At 36.3% G+C, this 20,491-nt stretch overlaps 1 protein-coding gene across 1 annotated transcript; it reads right to left on the minus strand.

The window, feature by feature from the left end:
• Positions 1-16,580: 16,580 nt before the first annotated feature.
• LOC107144377 (RNA polymerase II subunit A C-terminal domain phosphatase SSU72-like) lies at positions 16,581-17,283 on the minus strand. The gene has a single exon (XM_048796529.1). The coding sequence runs from the start codon at positions 17,163-17,165 to the stop codon at positions 16,581-16,583; it is 585 nt and encodes a 194-aa protein (XP_048652486.1). The 5' UTR covers positions 17,166-17,283.
• Between the last annotated feature and the right edge of the window lie 3,208 nt (positions 17,284-20,491).

Genomic DNA, 20,491 nt, shown 5'->3' on the forward strand with positions numbered 1-20,491 from the left:
CTTTGTAAATGAAAATCTTTATTTTTAAAGCCAAATTTGATAAACCATATTATTATTCTTTTAGACATTTTCACTGAAAAGAAACAATTAAAAATCAACTTTTAAAATGTGGACAGATACAAATAATTGTATTTACACACAATGTTTTTTTATTTTATAAATTTTTTATTTGTTTTAATTAGTTGTACATGACAGTAGAATGCATTTCTGCACTTTGATATATAATACATAAATGGAGTATAATTTCTCATTTTCCTGATTGTACATATTGTAGAATCACATCAGTCATGCAGTCATATTGAACATAAGATAATAATGTCTATTTCATTCTATTATCCTACCTATCCACATGTCCCCTCCCCCACATTCACTAGCCTCTACCTAATCTAAAGTACCTCTATTCTTCCCTAGTGCCCCTCCCCCCCTATAAAAATCGTTGTGGCTGTGACATTGTATCATGCTGATTTTAAGTCCTTTGGGTATAAACTGAGGACTGGGATAGCTGGGTCAAATGGTGGTTCTATTCCAGGTTTTCTGAGAAATCTCCATACTGCTTTCCAAAATGGTTGCACCACTTTGCAGTCCCACCTGCAATGTATGTATGTACCTTTTCCCCAAAATCCTTGCTAATACTTATTGTTGCCTGTATTCTTGATAATTGACATTCTGACTAGAGTGAGATGGAGTCTTGGAGTAGTTTCAGTTTGTATTTCTCTAATTGCTAGAGATGATGAATATTTTTTCATATATTTGTTGATCGACTGTTTCTTCTGTGAAGTATCTGTTCAGTTCCTTTGCACATTTATTGATTGGATTATTTGTGGGGTTTTTTTGTGCTTTTTGAATTATTTATATATCTGGAGATTAATGCTTTACCTGAGGTGCATGTGGTAAAGTTTTTTTTTCCCATTCTGTAGGCTCTCTCTTCATGTTTTTGATTGTTTCCTTTGCTGTGAAGAAGCTTTTTAGTTTGAAACCATCCCATTTATTGATTCTTAATTTTACTTCTTGCACTTTAGGGGTCTTGTTAAGGAACTCAGATCCTAGGCTGACATGGTGAAGATTTGGGCCTATTTTTTTTCCTATTAGGCACAAGTTCTCTGTCTAATGCCTAAGTTTTTGACCCACTTTGAGTTGAGTTTCATGCAGGCTGAGAGATAGAGATTTAATTTCACTTTGTTATATGTGGCTTTCCATTTTTCCCAGCACCATTTGTTGAATAGGCTATCTTTTCTTGAGTGAATGTTTTTGGCACTTTTGTCTAGTATGAGATAACTGTATTTGTGTGGGTTTATTTCTGTGTCTTTTATTCTGTACCACTAGTCTACATGTCTGTTTTGGTGCCAATACCATGCTGTTTTTGTTACTATAGCTCTGTAGTATAGTTTAAGGTCTGGTATTGTGATGCCTCCTGCTTCACTTTTCTTGCTAAGGATTGCTTTGGCTATTCTGGTTCTCTAATTTTTCCAAAAGAATTTCATGACTGCTTTTTCTGGTTCTATAAAGAATGTCTTTAGAATTTTAATAGGAATTGCATTAAGTCTATATAAAACTTTTGGTAGTCTGGCCATTTGGGCAATATTAATTTTACCTATCCAGGAACATGGGAGGTCTTTCCATCTTCTAAGGTCTTCTTCAATTTCTTTCTTTAATGTTCTATAGTTTTTACTGTAGAGGTCTTTCACCTCTTTTGTTAGATTGATTTCCAAGTATTTTATGTTTTTTGAAGCTATTGTGAATGGGGTAGTTTTCTTAATTTCTCTTGCAGTGGATTCATTGCTGATGTATAGGAACATATTTGATTTATGGGTGTTGATTTTATATCCTGCTACTTTGCTGAATTCATTTATTAGTTCTAGAAGTTTTCTGGTGGAATATTTTGGATCTTCTATATATAGAATCATATCATTGGCAAATAGTGATAGTTTGAGTTCTTCTTTATCTATTTGTATCTCTTTAATTTCTTTCTTCTGTCTTAGTGCTCTGGCTGGAGTTTCGAGGATGATGTTGAATAAAAGTGGTAAAAGAGGGCATCCTTGTCTTGTTCCAATTTTTAGAGAGAATGCTTTCAATTTTTCTCGGCTTAGAATTGTTGGCCTTGGGTTTAGCATAGGTAGCTTTTTATGCTGCTGAGGTATGTTCCTACTATCCCTAGTTTTTCTAGTGTTTTGAACATAAAGAGGTGTTGTATTTTGTCAAATGCTTTCTCTGCATCTATTGAGATGATCATATGATTCTTGTTTCTAAGTCTATTGATATGATAAATTATGTTTATTGATTTCCATACGTTGAACCAAAACTGCATCCCTGGGATGAACCCCACTTGGTCGTGGTGTTTTTGTTTGTGATTTGCCAGAATTTTAAAAAAATTAAATTTATTTTTTAGTTATAGGCAAACACAATATCTTTATTTTATTTTTATATCATGCTGAGGATTGAACCCAGTGCCTCACACATGGTAAGCGAGCACTCTACCTCTGAGCCATGACCCCCACCCAATTTGCCAGAATTTTATTGATAATTTTTGCATCTATGTTCATCAGGAATAATTATCTGAGGTTTTCCTTCCTTAATGTGTCTTTGTCTGGTTTTGGTATCAGGGTGATATTACCCTCAAAGAATGAGTTTGGAAGGGTTTCCTCCTTTTCTATTTCATGGAATAATTTGAGGAATATTGGTGTTAATTTTTGTTTGAATGTCTTATAGAACTCAGCTGAGAATCTGCCTGGTCCTGGGCTTTTCTTGATTGGTAAGATTTTGATGGCATCTTCTATTTCATTATTTGAAATTGTTCTGTTTAAATTGTGTATGTCCTCCTGATTCAGTTTGGGTAGGTCATATGTCTGTAGAAATTTGTTGATGTCTTCAAGATTTTCTATTTTATTGGAGTATGAATTTTCAAAATAGTTTCTCATTTTCTTCTGTATTTCAGTAGTATTCAACGTGGTATTTCTTTTTTTATCACAAGTTTTAGTAATTTTAGTTTTCTCTTTCTCTTCATTAGTATGGCTAAGGGTTTATCAATTGTATTTATTTTTTCAAAGAACCCACTTTTTGTTTTGACAGTTTTTCCAATTGTTTCTTTTGTTTCAATTTCATTGTTTTCAGCTTGATTTTAATTATTTCCTGTCTTCTACTGTTTCTGGTATTGATTTGTTCTTATTTTTTCAAGGCTTTGAGATGTAATGTCAGGTCATTTACTTGTTGACTTTTTATTCTTTTAATAAATGAGCTCAACGCAATAAACTTTGCTCTTTGTGCTGCCTTCATAGTGTCCCAGAGATTTTGATATGTCATATCGGTGTTCTCATTTATTTCTAAGTATTTATTTTATTTAATCCTTGATTTCTTCTACTATCCATTCATCATTCAATAATGTATTATTTAGCATACTTGTGTTAGAGTAGTTTCTATTTTTTATTTTATCATTGATTTCTAATTTTATTCCATTATGATCTGATAGAATGCAAGGTATTATCTCTGTTTTTTTTTTATATTTACTAAGAGTTTCTTTGTGGCATAAGATACAGTCTGTTTTAGAGGAAGATCCATGTGCTGCTGAGAAGAAAATGTATTTGCTTGTTGATGGATGAAATATTCTATATATGTCTGTTAAATTTAAATTATGGATTGTATTATTTAGTTCTATAGTTTCTTTAACCAGTATTATTGTGTTGTGGTTTATTTGATTCTTGAAATTGAAAAGGGTTGTTTGATGTACATAGATACTCCATTGTTTGGGGCATAAATATTTATAATTGTTATGTCTTACTGATATATAATTCCCTTAAAATGTCCTTTTTTTGTCCCTTCTGATTAAGTTTGACTTGAAGTCCACTTTATCTGAAATGAGGATGGAAACCCCTGCTTGTTTACACAATCCATATGAGTGATTAGTTTTTTTCCCATTCTTTCACCTTTTGTCTGTGGATGTTTTTGCCTATGAGGTGAGTCTCTTGGAGACAGCATATTGTTGGGTCTTGTTTTTCAATCTAATCTGCCGGTCTATGTCTTTTGATTGATGAGTTTAGGCTGTTAATGGTCAAGGTTACTATTGAGATATGATTTGTATTCCCTGTCATTTTGATTTATTTCTGTTTTTTAATTTGATGTAGTATCTCTTTTGAATGACTAGTCCTTTAGTGTAGTTCCTCCCTTTGTTGGTTTGTACTTTTTTTTCCCACTTCATCTTCATGGAATACTTTGTTGAGAATGTTGTGTAGTGCAGGCTTTCTAGTTATGAATTCTTTTAATTTTTGTTTATCATGGAAAGTTTTTATTTCATCTTCAAATCTGAAACTTAATTTTGCTGGTTGTAAAAATTAACCTGAAACATGATTATTTCATTCTTGATCAAAATTTTAGGCTACTTCCAAGTTCTATACATATATCCTAAAGACAATTACGTAAACTTTCATGAAAATTTACCTGCAATGGTTTGGTAAAGAAACCAATTGTAATGGAATTGAAATTTGAGCCATTTTAACACAAAATATCCATCAATTTTCAGTGTTTACATAATGGCATAATCATAAAAAGATTCTGAAATGGAATGTGAATTCTATTTCAAAATGTTGTATAAATTGTGTGTGTGTGTGTGTGTGTGTTTGAGAGAGAGAGAGAACTTGCATTATTTGGTATTTGAGCATGCTTTGCATTTCAATTGAAAGTAAAGGAAAAGAGTTGGCCTAAAATTGATCACATTAGTGGCATGTGGGTGGGATGCTGACACCATCCAAATATTCACATGAAAAACAAATGCAAATCTGGAGAGAAATGTTCCTTCTTACATGGAGAACTTGACCACATGTTTTAGCTGGAACCTGAAAAAGACAAAATTTACAGGATATACTACATTTGTGTCTTCTATACTTTCAGTACCTTCACAACATGATTGTCTCTGTGCACTATAGTGACATGAATTTTGTTGACAATATCTACATTTTATATGAAAAGGGAGGCTCTTATAGTAACAAAAATGGCATAGTATTGGCACCAAAATAGACATGTAAACCAATGGTACAGAATAAAAGATACAGAGACAAACCCACTTAAATACAGTTATCTCATACTAGACAAAGTCACCATAAACATACATTGGAGAAAAGATAGCCTCTTCAACAAATGGTGCTGGGAAAACTGAAAATCCATATGTAACAAAATAAAATTAAATCCCTATTCTTCACCCTGCACAAAATTCAACTCAAAGTGGATGGAGAACCTACAAATTAGACAAGAGACTCTATGCCTAATAGAAGAAAAAGTAGGCCCAAGGAGCTAGAGCTGTGGCTCAGTGATAGAGCACTTGCCTAGCATGTGTAAGGCACTGGGTTCAATTCTCAGAACCACATGTAAATAATGGGGGTGCAAGCGATGAATGGAGGAACTTTGGATTGGGCAGAGGAGAGTGGGGTGAGAGGAGTGAGTATGGGAGTAGGAAAGATGGTGGAATGAGATGGACATTTTTACCCTATGTACATGTACAATTGCATGAATGATGTGACTCCACATCATGTACAACCAGAGAAAGGAAAAGTTGCACTCCATTTGCGTGCAATGAGTCGAAATGCATTCTGCTGTCATGTATAACTAATTAGAACAAATAATAAAAAAGAAAAGAAACTAGAAGCTCTGAGGACAGTTCCTAAATCCTTTATCTTCAGATTTCAGAGCCAGATGTTGTATTCATATGTTGGTTTTTGGAGTCTAGAATTTTTACTCTAGTTTATTCTCTGAAGAGGTGTTTTTCTTCACAGAAAAAAAGAGGAACTGTTTTGATTATGATGATTAAAAACTTCAGAGATACAAGGTCCCCCAATAAAGTGAGTCATCAAGTCATCATATGCTGAATTAACATTTATAGTCATAGCTCTCTATACACTGAATTATGAAGTAGACAATATTGCTATGGGGTACTTATAAAGGGGGTCTGCATAAAGCAAGACCATTGTGCACAGATATATGCATCTGTGAGGTAGTACTGGAGACAATTAGGAGGCAGTTTGTTGAGAGTATGTGGAAATATAAAAACATGATCTGTCATGAAATGTTGCTGGTTCTCTAACTCAGTGTATCAACTCAAAAGTGGGCTAATTCCTTATTTTGTTTGGTTCAAGGCACAACTGAGCTCAGTTCTGACTACATGGAGATTCAGAATCACTCATTTTTTCAAGTATCAAGTTCCAATGAAATACCAAACATATGCTAGGAATGGTCCATGGTGGAACCACTGGGTCATAGGAAAACAGAGCTGACAATACTATTTTTATAAATAGTATTCCTTCCCAGTGAATACTATTTATAAAAATTCACATTGCAAGAAGCAGGATTATACAGGTGAAGTTTGTAACTGAAGAATAAAAGAATTCATTAATTATTAATATATTGCTTCCCTGCTCTATCACCAATACTGGGCCTTGAAGAATTAATGACATTTAGAAATTAAATAAGGACTGTCTCTTTCTGCTAAAGATAACAGCATGAGTAAAGACATAGGGGCAGGCCTAAACAGAGTGCAGTTTGGAAACCAGACTTCTTAAAATAACTTGAAGAGGTATCCAATAAGTAGATGGGTTGTTTTCTGTAGAAAATTTAACTTAAATGAAAAAATACAAATATAGGATTGTTGCAAAATACCAGCAGACCTCTTCTCCAGAAATGTAGTCCAACAATTCAGTTGAATGACATTGTATATAGAAGTATTTCAAAATTTTTCTAAGTGCTCTAACAAATGCTTTGTTTATTCTTCTCTATCTATCCATAAAAGGAAGCAAGAATAATGAGAGCAAGAAAAAGTTCACGTATTGGCCACTGTTTGGCTGTATCTTCTTGAAACTGAAATATTCTTAGAAGTTTTCTTTTTCCTTTCTTATGTATTAATTCATTCAACACATTCTCAACGAGAGTGCCTTATTTTGCTTGGTGTTATTCTTCATGCTGGGGCTATAATAGTAAACAAAACACAAAAATTTCCTGCCATCATGTAGCTTATGTTTCAGTGGGAGGAGCTAAATAGTTTATTGGTAGATACATGCTCTGTAGATAAATTTAGTAGGGAAGAGATTAAGAATGTGTATGTGGCTGAGCTTGGTGGCTCACACCTGTAATCCCATCAGTTTGGGAGGCTGAGGCAGGAGGATCAAAACTTCAAAGTCAGCCTTAGCTAAGTGTTAAGAAATTCAGTGAAGCCCTGTCTCTAAATAAAATACAAAATAGGGCTGGGGATATGGCTCAGTGGTCGAGTGCCCCTAGGTTCAATCCCTTGTAACAAAAAAGAAAAAGAATGTGTATGTGGAATGGTGGAGGGGAGTTGTAACTTTAGACAGGTGTCCTCATTTGAGAAAGCAACACAAACTTTTCAACAAAAACTTGAATGTAAGATCTATTTTGATTTCTAGGAGAAGAGAGTTATAGACAGAGGAAATAGCCAATACAAAGGCCCTGAGGCACAATTATGCCTGGCATGTTCAAGAGAAAAAAAACTAGGCGATGTATTAGGAGGAGAAATGACAGAGGGAGGGAATTGAAGTGAAGAGATGTAGCAAGTGTGTATGTGTATGCAGTGTCTGTGTGCAGAAAGGGATATAGATGGCATAGGGGGCTTGTATGCCTTTATACTGAAAGAGATGGGAAGCTATTGTTTATTTTGTTTTTGACAGTTCTATTTGCTAATGCAATTCACAAGAAAGATTACAGGTTGTAAATGCTAATAACATCAACAGAAACATGCCAAACAGTGATGTTAAGGGAAGTATGGATCTTTGAGATCACTGCATTAATATCTATTTGTGACCTGTCTTAATCTTTCCAGAGCTCCTATAAAGTTTTGTTAACAACTTTTATAACAGTTTATAACTGTTACTTGTTTTTGTAATATTTATTTTTTAGTTTTAGATGGACACAATATCTTTATTTTATTTTTATGTGGTGCTGAGGATCGAACCCAGTGCCTCGTGCATGCCAGGCAGGTGCGCTACCACTTGAGCCACATCCCCAGCCCCTGTTACTTGTTTTTAATTATCAATTATTTAATTATTAATTAATAATATTTTAATTATTTTAATGTTAATTGTTAATAGTTTTTCCATTGGGGGATGGATGATGGCCTTGAGTTTCCTAGTGTGCCTTGTTGCTGATGCCACTCCTCTTGATGAGTTTTAATAATAAATAAGTAAGAATCAGGTTAGCATATTCATAATTTCTTATTCTAAAATAATTATAGATTCACAACAATTTGCAAAAATATTACAGAGAGTTCTGTGTACCTTTTCCCCTAGCTTCCCTCAATGATAACATCTTACAAAATCATAGTCCGATATCAACAGCAGAATGTAAACATTGGCATAATACTATTAATTAGATTACAGATACTACTTGAATTTCACCATTTTTACATTCACTCATTTTTTTTCCTCTGAGTATGTGAGTGTGTGTATATAGTTCCATGCAATTTTATCACAAATGTGGATTTGTGATAATCACACCACAAGCAGGATTCAGTAGTATTCCATTGCCACAAATATCTCCCTTATGCTATACCTTTGTAGCTGTATCTTCAACTACACCCTTCATTCCTAACCCCTGGCAACTATTTCTTTATTCTCTATCTCTGTAACTTTGTAATTTCAATAATGTTATAGAAGTAGAACCACTGTATAAGTGTGTGTATGTGTGTGTGTGTGTCCTTTTTTTGGTACTAGGGCTTTAACCCAGGGATGTGTTACCCTTGAGCTACATCCCTAGCCCCTAGCCCTTTTATTTTTTTATTTTGAGATAGTCTCAGTAAGTTGATTAGGGCCTAAGTTGCTCAGGTGGGCCTTGAGCTTACAATCCTCCTGATTTATTATTATTATTATTATTATTATTATTATTATTATTATTATTATATACATTTATGTGTGTGTATTTTTGCAGTGCTGGATATGGAACCCAGGGCCTCACACATGCTGGGCAAGGGTTCTATCAGTAAACCACAGCCCTAGACCTTTTAAATTTTATTTTGAGACAGGGTCTTGTTAAGTTGCTCAGCGTGACCTTGAACTTGTGATCCTCCTCCCTCCATCCACCCAGTATATAATATTTTGATATTATTTTTTTCATCCAGCTCAGTGTTCTTGAGATACATACAAGTTATATCATGGATCAAGTTGCATCATGGAGTAGTTTTTGTTGTTGTTGTTTCTAGATATACATGAAAATAGGTGTATTTTGACATATTATACATACATGGGGTGCAACCCATTATAATTTTGATACCATTCTTGTGGTTGTACATGATGTGGAGTTATACTGGTTGCATATTCATATATAAGCATTGGAAAGTTATATCTGATTCATTCTACTGTCTTTCCCATCCTATCTCCCTTCTCTTCATTCCCCTTTGTCTAATCCAATGAACTTCTGAACTTCTATTCCCCCACTTATTATGTGTTAGCATCTGTATATCAGACAGAACATGTGATCATTGGATTTGGGGGACTGGCTTATTTCACTTAGCATGATAATCTCCAATTCCATGCATCATGGACTAGTTTGTTGCCAAGTAGTAGTAGTCCATTGTATGGACATATCACAGCTTGTGTATTAATTTCCCTGTTAAAAAATTAAAAATTTGCATTGTAATTGCTTATCCTTTAATAACCTTTTTATTATGCATGCAAATTAATTTGGAGAACTCTCAATTAAATAGTTCACCCTTGGCATAAGTATGCAGCTGCCCACATTCATTTAGGGAGTATATATATAATGGTACAGCATTGTTTGAGCTCCTTTGACTATAGTTTGTGTTTCCAATCCCTGTGTTACTACATATTGTTGCACATATGTAGTATATTCAAAATAAACATAACTATAAGGACAGAGTGATTATAAAGGCAAAAATTACTTAGTTACTTTAGTTGTGTCATAATACATACCACTTAGAATCTTCATTTGTGTTTAAAATAGTAAAATAGGACTGAGAATGTACATCAGTGCTATCTGACCATTTTTATTCACTCTGTGTGTGTATGTGTGTGTGTATGTGTGTAGTTCTATACAATTAGATCATACCTGATTGTGGTGTGATTGTCACAAATCACACCACAATCAGGACTGAGGTTGTAAAGCATTTGCCTAGCATGTGTGAGGTCCTGGGTTCAATTCTCAGCACCACAAAATATAAATAAATAAAATAGTGAAAATTACAAGAGTGTAATACTTTCATTTGTAATTACAAATTTAAGTTCATACATGAAATTCGTGAATTTGAATAATATTTTAATTGAACTTTGTTCTTTTAAATTGGTATTTGAAACTAATTAGTGAATCAATATGCTAATGATTATTACTATATTGTTAGTAAAAATAATTATGTAATATAGAGGAGATGTCAAAAAATTATATACTCTGGGTATCAAATATGCTAGGCATGTTATTAATAATAACATTTGAGGGCTGGGGGGATTGTGGCTCAGAGGTAGAGCACTCGCCTGCCATGCATGAGGTATTGGGTTCAATCCTCAGCACCACATAAAAATAAAATAAAGATACTGTGTCCACCTATAACTAAAAAATAAATATTAAAAAATAATAATAACATTTGAGCAACAACACATTCAACAGTTAAAGAATGACATTCTCACCCAATACTCATACTCATAGTGCAAACCTCATACTCTTGAATGTTGTGTTCTTGCCTGCCTCAGTGTTGTGACAGTGATCCCTAAACTGTGTCAAATTCTAAAACAAAGTGCCAGATAATCTATGGAAGATTTGCAGAAGAGGTTGCAAAAGCTGGTTTGCTCTATGTGGCCCATTACATACACAGGGCATACATGATTGATGAGGAGAAATTGTTAAATTAATAGGAAATATTTCTTTAGAGAGACGGTCATTGAACTACTGCAATGTTTCCCATCTTTTCCCTCTTTCTTTACTTAAAAGCTAGAGTGGTTTAAAGAAGCCACGTGGACAGCAGTGCTTTCTGGGATTTGGGAGCTGCAGGGAATGGACTGAAATTGGACTTGCAGACTTCTCTGAGAACAAAGCAAAAAGAAAGTCTGCTGCGGAAGTGAGCTGTTTTTCCACTGAGGGGATGCAGTATAGTAAGATTTCTTGAAAATCTGAGATAGTCCTTGATCATACCAGACTGTTTTTGTTATAAATATTTTATAACATTCCTTCTTAAAATTGTGAACTGGAATTTATAGATAAGACCACTTACCTACACACAAAATTTCAAGATAAAAAATGCAATGCTCTAACGCAATATCAAAAAGAAATAAAATAGATTTATAATAAAATAATAACCATATATAAATGCTTTGGCATGATCACACTAGATAACATAATTAATCAAATGCTTGCAGCTGCTTATAAAGAACAGTATTCAAATGAGTTCAATTAAGTCCTTTTCCTTCTATTTAACCATTTGAATAAGGATTAAGTGTATTCCTATATATACACATAGAATTGCTACAACAACAACACCTACTAATGAGTAATTTGATAGTCATATTGGTAATTTATATGATACAAATATTGTGTCTGTTAGTGAAATGGTTTTCTGAAATGGTGAACAACACTTGACAAAGTTCTGAGCAAAAACAGTGTGCAGTTATCCTTTGATATATCCAGTGTTCTCAATTTTGGAAAATTTAGTGTGTAGTAAACCAAGGCAAAAATAATTTGTATTTATATGTTTTATGTATACATAAGTGTCCAAAAAGACATTAAAAAATCATTTGCCACCAGAAACAAGTGTTCTCTTACTGACCTGGTATCTGTGGCCTTTGTCTACCCAATGCCATTGAATGTCAGTCCCAGTCAGGGCAGCAACCAAAAATGTCCCAAGAATTTCCATATATCTACCTCCCTTGCAATGAGTGGTATCTTACCTGTTGAGAACCACAACTTTATATTTTCCTGGTCTTTTTCATATCTGAAAGCCATCGATTAAACTATGGGATCAGTCCAGTATAATCATTCAAGCCTGAGGAAGAAGTCATTTGACAAAAGAACAGTAATAAGAAGAAAAAAGTTGTTTTCTGCTTTCATTCTACAGAAATTAGCTGGCTCGATGAATACCTGTTGTATTAATAATGATGCTAGCAACACTAATATAATGGTCAGTAATAAGTGAATACAAAGACTCTGAGAAAAAAAATTCATCATGTTTAAAGAATAATAAGATGACTGCAATGCAATGGCTGGAGTATAAAATCAAGGAAAAGAATGAAAGTATTTAAGGTCAAAAAGTAACTAGAAAATGCAAAGCCTTATAGGACTTGATAGAGAGTTTTGGTTTTATTTCAAACATAATGAGAGTCAGAGATATGACAACTGCTTTGTGTTTATAAAAAGCATCAAAGTTTTACTAATCAGGGGAGTATAGGTTGGAAGGAAAAAAGAATGACTGCAGGAAGAATATTTAAGAGGCTATTTCATTTTTCCAGGCAAGGGCTAGTGCTGCAGTGGCAGCAGTAATGAACTAAATTGGATCTAGGAGGCCGACGTGATTGTACTTGCTGATGGGTGGCTGTGAATGGGAGAAGGAAGAAAGCCATAATGACCTTGACTCACTGGGAAAATGACTATGTCTTTGACTGGGATGAGTGGAACACTTGAGTGTAGAATATGATAGGCCATTAAAAAGTCAACTATTTTCCCCTCTTATCAAATTATATCTTGTTAGGAAAAAGACAAATGTGTTAAGTACTTAGTTGAGGACTTCCAATTATAAAATAGCCATCTCAGAATCTTCACCATCTGTCTTTGATTGATTATCTTTAAGCATGGGGTGGCCTGAATCTAGCTTTCAGCAATTTCCATCTGATGTTTAAACCTAAATTTTGCTTCTCCCTTGATCTTAAACCAGAATTTCAACACGCTTTCTTTATCCATGAAACTTTCATAAGCATAACTAATTCTACAAGGTATTATGAGAATTAATTATTGAATGTTTACACAATCCCCAGAAAATATTAAAACTGGTATTTCAAGGACTGCTATTAGAATGGAAAAGTGATTTTTACCATCTCTGGGATCAGTATGAGAAAATCAACATATGAGCAATCATGTGCTCTGTCTCATTTTGTTTGGGGAACAAATGTGGAATTCTATGTGTCACACAGGTGTTGTGGGGGGAGAATTATGTGTGAGTATGATGGTGAACCAGATGGTCATAGTTCCTTTCCCAAACAAGCCCCCAAGTAGTTGTCCATACACAGAAACAAAAATTGAAAGCAATCTGAATTAATCCTGAATTTAGCTGTAGTTGAGAACAAAAGCATCAGAAGATTGTGACTATTGAAATTGTTGCAACTCCTTCAAGGTACCCTTCTTTCTGGTAGAATCCAGATACAATTACTTGAAAGTGACTCTTATGAGTCCCATACTTTTCTGAACATGCCAATATGGGTAACCTCTTTCTAGGCCTTGGTAGAGTGAACATGCATATTTGATCAGGTTCTATGGGGAAAAGCTGAGAAAGGAAAGGAAAAATCTAAATTGTAGAATAGGATCATATTCAGTCTGATGGCAAGGGAGAAGAACAGCATGAGGGCAACGGGGGTTCTATATTGGAGAAGGGGGTAATGATTCAGGAGATGCAAGCAGATGAGGGGACCACAAATCACTTTGTCTATTAAACTGTTTTTCTTACATCGAGCTGATGGCAAACTGACAGTGGAGAGGCTAAACTGAGGGAAACAGGATTTTTGTTATGAGACCTCTAATGTGCTCTAGCACATTAGAAGGTTTTACTTCTCTGTTCCTCTTTCCCATCTCTTCATTTGTCACCTCTTCCTGCCCTCTGCCTGGTTCTTTCAGTGTTGGAACTATAGTAACCAAAAATAACTAAGGCAAGCCATCTACTGGTGATGTCCACTGATTTAAATCTTCCCTAGTGGGCCATTTGGCCTTCACACTTCTCCTTGTCAGAGAAATTGGAGCCTCAGAAAATCCTTTGATAAAACTGACTCCTTCTGTCTAATTGAAAACAGCAAAAGTAGAAAACAGAGACTTCAGAGGGAGTTGCAATCTATTCTTAACCTCTTTTGCAAGACAGCTTGCTTGGGCTGAGAACATAAGCAGCATCTCTTATGAGCTGTTACTCATAAGTATTAGGATGGTTGAAGAAGTGGCCATGTGGAAAGGGAGAGTAGATTAATTAAACAATTAAGTTTTCCATTAATATTTTTAATTGTTTCTTCAGTTCTATGAGAAATTAACAGCCTGCTGACCTTTGTGCAAATTGTTGAGTGTCATGGTATGACTGACCATAATCATTAAAAAAGCTATTTGCCTCTGGTCAGAGTTTACACTGGGCTTCTACACTTCTGCAGAATATTGGAATACAGCCAGGAGCAGTGGCACATGCCTATAATCCCACTGGCTTGGGAGGCTGAGGCAGGAGGATCACAAGTTCAAATCAGCCTCAGGAACTTAGTGAGGCACTGAGCAACTTAGCCAGACCCTGTCTCTAAGTAAATAAATAAATAAGGCTGGAGATATGGCTCAGTGACAAAGTGCCTCTGGGTTCAATCTCTGGTACCAAAAAAAAAAAAAAAGAATATTGGAATACAGTGAGCCACTTCAGTTCTGAAAATTATATGGATCTTTGCACACACAGGCATTTGTTTCATCAGGTCTGTCTCTGGGCACAGTGCTCATTCAGCTGCACCCACCTGTACATGGAGTATGTGCCTAGGATGAGTTGGAGGGATTCTTTTGCTCTTTCTCTGTGTTATTTCACTGTTCCTATCCTCCTCCTACCCCCACTAACTCCCTCATGTACACTGAATCTGTGGCCTCAAGCCCTGATACATATCCCCCTCCTCATTCTTACAGCTATTGACAAGCCTATGCATTGACCTCCCTAGGTTTCCTTAGACCATCTCAGTACCATTTTGGTCAATCTTGCTGCCTTTGGTTTCTCCTCAGAAGAGCCCCAATCAGTGCTCACAGTGTGCTTACTGCATGCTCACTGCATGACAGGCACTTGGCCAAGCATTATCACACTTATTTCAAAAGAATCCAGTGAAGATGCCCAATTTAAAGATGAGAAAACTGAAGTCTAGAGAGATTATACAGCATGCCCCAGGAGACAGAGTTAAAGTAATTTAGGGTTTGTGCTCAAGTCTGTCTAATCTCCAGTCCTGAGATCATAACCATCACAACTTCTCTAGTTCACCTTTCACATTGATTAGAGAATTATCTTTGTAAAAGACATTTAGTATCAAGTTATTTGCCCCTCTGAAGCCTTTGATCATCCAACCTAGTACTATGCCTTTAAGCCAAATTAAGCCATTTGCCTCAGATACTCAGATGTTGTGGATGGAATCTTACAGCCTTGCTTAGCTCTGGTTTTGTATTCCATTTAAGTTCTGCCTAGGTCCCAACCTGTAGGATGTTTTCCTTCTGCTTTCTCTCTTCTATTTGTTTAAACTTGGTTATTGCATTAGCTTTCCATTGCTGTGACAAAATACCTAGGATAATCAACTTAAAAGGAGTGACCTATGGTCACTCGGCTCTGTTGTTTTTGGACTGGGGTGAGGCCAAACATCATAGTGGGGGGTGCATAGTAGAGCAAAACTGCTCACCTCATGGCAGCCGGAAGTGGGGCTGGGAGAGAGAAGCAATTTCTGGTCTCAATATCCCTTGCAAGGGCATGTCCCTAGTGACCTAACATCCTTCCATCAGGCCCCACCTCTTAAAGGTTCCACCATCTCCAGTAGTGCCACAGGCTGGTGACCAAGCCTTTAAACACATGGCCTCTGAGGTAAATTTAAGATCCAAAAATGTAACAAATATTAAGCTCAGCTCTCCAAATTGGACTCCTGACTCCTTCTAAGTACTTATGTATTGCCCTTTCCTGCTTTTGGGTTCTTCAAGGAAATTGCCCCACATCTCTATTTGTGCTTCTAGGGTCTCACCATGAATATCAATATCACCATAGATATTCTAATATGTCTACACACCAAAATTCAGCTGAATAGACTAAGAAAGTATTGATATTCACTCCAAATCTCACCTTCCTTCTTCCTAGGTTCATAAACCCTTTAAAATGATTTTTTAAAGTTAATTTTGGAAAATTCTTAGCCACTCTATCTTTAAATATTACTCATATTATTTCTCTTTTCTCCTTCTAAAACTCAAATTAAATGTAAACAAGCTTTCTTGACAACCAGCAACATTTATTTATTGAACAATTCCAAGTTTTTCCAATAAGATACACCTTGCTACTTTTCTCCAGGTGTTCATACACTCTGGCCAGGGAAATAGGAAAGGGAAAGGCAGGCACAGTTTAAGAGTACATATGTTGGAGGAAATTAACGATCAACTTTTTTTTTTCTTTTTTGAAGGAACACATTTATAACTGACATCCCACTTATCTGTAAAAGTGGGATAGAAGACATTTTATTTCAAGCCTGGTATTCATATATTCATTTTATATGTGGTTGAGGTTCATCAGGGTGATACTCTGTCCAATGTCAAAATGCCTAAAAGTATTAGGCAGGAAACTAAGCAAGTATCAGGAAGGCAAAAGTACTAACAAAATGAAGCTCCAGATGGCTTCGGAGGGCGGGAGGCAGCCTTCTTCAGTAGAAGCAGACGGTGTGCAGAAAAGCCTTGCCGCTTTTCTCTTCGAACTCCTGCAGCAGCTCTTCAATCTCATCATCCATGTCATCAGTGTGCTGGATACACTGGCAGAGCTCACAGATGAGGAATGCCCCGAGGGTGGCGTCTTCATAGTTGTCTTGTATATCCACATTGACCACATGCACGGGTTGGCAGGTCTCCTGCTCTCTGGAATTCAGCTCTTCCACCACCTGGTCATAGACTCGCTCTTCACAAGTGAGGATCAGATCGAACGGCTCTTTACAATTTTGGAACCTTTCTGGACCAGGCTTGATTCTTTTATTTCTGTCCAACATATGCAAAATGCCATTCTTCATATAGAAATCCTTGTCTTTCTTAATAAGATCGTTGTACATCTGATCATATGTGGTTCTGAAATCATAAACATTTGGCTTGTTGGGTGCCGGTCCTGGAAGCTTCACGTGAGATCCTGTTCCAAAGGAACGGACATTGAAACCTCGCTTGCTGAGGATGTGGTGTGCCTCCATGCTCCGATTCTGGTTGCTAGAGCAGACCACCGCCACCTGAAGCGGCAAGGACGGCATGGTACCACAATATCTGCAACGCTCTCGCTCTAGAACTTTTGCTCAACTGTGGCGCTTCAACAAGAGCGAGCAAAATGGCGACCGCACAGCCCGAAGCGAGGCACTTCAGAAGGAGCAATGGCGGCACAGCTCGTCAGGTTACGACGTAAGGGTCACGTCATAGGGGAGGTCCCGCCTCTCGGGCATGCGCGTTTCCCCGGCCTGCAGATGAGAGAGGCAGTGAGCCTGCCAACACCATGGCTTTACTGAAAGACTCTGCAAGGTTAGTTCCGTGCCTCGTACCCCACCCCCTGCGCCAGCATCTCATGTCACAACCTTAAACAAGGACTTATCATTGAACCCTCAAACATCATTTATTCTCCCTTCAGTGCTGTCTACCTTTGGATTCTCTCCAAGTTCCAGTTTGGACATTCTCTGTTCTCTTTTCTGGCTCCCTAAATTTCTATATCTAATCTGCTGTGAAACCTATCCACAAGTTCTTATTTCTGAGTTCTAGAATTTCAAGTCTTAATCATGTCTTTCATCTTGTTTATAGCAAATATGATTATTTTAGAGTTGTTTTCTGCTAACCCTAATATCTGGTGCCTGTTTAGATATATTTCTACAGTCTTTTGTTATGGTTTTTAATCATACATCTTATCTCCTTTGATGTTTGGCTATTTCTTATTGCATGCTGGATATTATATTTGCAAAATTGTTTCAAGAAGTATTTTGTGGTCTTAATTAATATTGTCCTTGTCCACAGAGGGTTTATATTTAATTCCATCAAGTGCTTGTTGGAATTAGCAATGAGGGATCTCTTCAGTACAGAAGTGGAGCTAGTCCAGTCTTAATGATGGACATTTTCAGGTCCATTCTTCAATGGTTCAGGCATTCAGAGTCCCATCTCTGAGACACTCTAGCCTCTACCCTTCACCTGTCCCACCTTTGACAATCCCAAGAGTTCAATATCTGTCTACAAAGCTGTGTGAAATTGTTAAAAACACAATTCAGCTTCTCAACTACTTAGTCTCCTCTGAACTATGAAAACATTCCCAGAGAAAATAAGGTCCAAGTAATGGTCTCATTTTCTGTCCCCTCTACCCTCACTCCATACTATCCAATTTTTCATTCTTTTAAAAGTTTTCTGATGTCTTTTTTTTTGTTTTGTTTTCTGATGTCTTTATGAAGATAGTTTTTATACTTCATCCAGCTTTGACAGTTGCCTTCAATTGAAAAGTTGGTATGACTTATCTAGTGTGTGGTTACCTTCATGGACAATGACATATCATTCCATGATCTGGTTTACATTTGTAAAGAGTTTCAAAGATGTCCCTCACTCTTTAAAATCTACAGTGCAAACTAAAACCATTGACAGCTCTGGTATTTAAAGGATAAAATTAAACCAATATTGAAAGAAAGTATACATCTCTAACTCCATGCCACCTCCCGGGGTTAGAAATGATGGTGGAACGTGATGATCATTATTATCCAAAGTACATGTATGAAGACACAAATTGGTGTGAATATATTTTGTCCACAATCAGAGATATGAAAAATTGTGCTGTATATGTGTAATAAGAATTGTAATGCATTCTGCTGTCATCTATAAATTAAAAATAAATAAATAAATAATAAATAAATAAAAAGAATGTATACAAATCAATTTACCTGTAAGTATGCTAGTTACAGTGCACCAGGATTTCCACTAACCCCCATCTTGTTCATAGTACAGGCCTTATTTTCCCTAGTTATATTAACCCTTATCTTATAGCTTTGGTTGATGGAATAGTATTTTGCACTGTTGGTTACTGGTTATGATACCTCACAATGTTTAAATCCTGGAATCTAGTTTACAAAATCTAAATACATATGTGTAGTGGGTTTATAGAAAATTGATATCTTTATTGTTGATCACTTAACCCTAATGGACTGTAGTTCATTCTGCTTCAAGGGATTCCTAGGCTATGAGGATATTAGTGAAAGGTGGAAGATGTAGAGCAATTAGGCTTCATTAAAAGTACATTCAAATTTAAGTTGGAGTTAAACTTGGAAGTCTGGAATTGGAACAAGGCCATCAATGGAGATAGCAGAAAGCAGACCACGCGGCCCAGAGAGGGGGCACAGCCGCCCACCTGCGCAGTAGACAGACCACCCCAACTGGCGGAGGGGCCCAGCCACCCGCCTGTGCGGTCACCTGACCGAGCTCTGGACAAACATAAAGTCTCCCCAACACCCCCCACCTCATCAAACACCTTATGAGAAAAACTGATGGAACTCATCTTGGAAAATCCCACCAACCCTTAAAACCCACCAACCGGTGGGCATGGCTACCAGCTCGGTTCTGCAGCAGATCAGGCACCAGGTTTACATCTCAGAGAATAAGAGTAGAGAGGTCACAGGTGGAAGCTCAAGTCCTCTCACACTGACTACCACCACTACCCTGAACCCAGAGACTCAAGCTAGGAATAGACAACGTCACCAACTGGAAGAAAAGAAAACAGAGTTCTGAGAGACATTTTTTTTCTTTCTTTTTTTCTCTTCTCTCTCTCTTTTCATCCATTCATCCAGTCTCCTCTACCCTTCCCCCTCTGGTCCTCGCAACCTCAACATATGTGAAACCAAGAATTGTGCATGAAAAAGGTCTTTAACAACTGAATCACCAGAATAATATAATATAGAGGAATTGCATATGCCCCACCTCCCTCCCCCCTTTTATTTCTTCTCTTTTTTCTCTTATTTTCTTTTTCCCACTCTCTTTTTTCTCTTTCTTTCCTTGTTATTTGTTTTTCTCATTCTTACTCCCTCTATCCCACTTGCAAACCCCTAAATTTTACTATTTATACATAGGGTAATCTTATAAATACAGATAGGAGTTTGAATCTATACATTCTTCCATAAATTACCCATCTATTGGTTAGAGCTCTCAAAAGTTACTAAGTTAGATTAACCCCATACCCTCACTCGTTTCCCTCTAAACATAACATCCTACATCTGAAATTCAGTTTTCTTCATGCTACCAGAAATGGTAAGCCTTTAATGAAACTAATGACTATATTTGTAAATGATAATCGAAACCAACATTTGTAGACATAGAGTCTAGTTATAAACGTAGTAATAAGGAAAACGTGTGCTTAGATGATGTACTATTGATATTGAGAACTGTTAACATTGTCTTTCTCCACAAAACGGAGACTTTACAACTATACAAGAGCAATACAAAAATATAGGGGGAAAATAAATAACACAATAGTTTCACAAAGCAGAAAGAAACATGAGCAGTATGAAAAGACAAGGAAAGAAAGGACCACAAGCAATGCAGGTCAACTCAACTTTAGAAGAGGTAA

Source organism: Marmota marmota, unplaced genomic scaffold, assembly GCF_001458135.2.
Source record: "Marmota marmota marmota unplaced genomic scaffold, marMar, whole genome shotgun sequence".
NCBI classification, from domain to species: domain Eukaryota; kingdom Metazoa; phylum Chordata; class Mammalia; order Rodentia; family Sciuridae; genus Marmota; species Marmota marmota.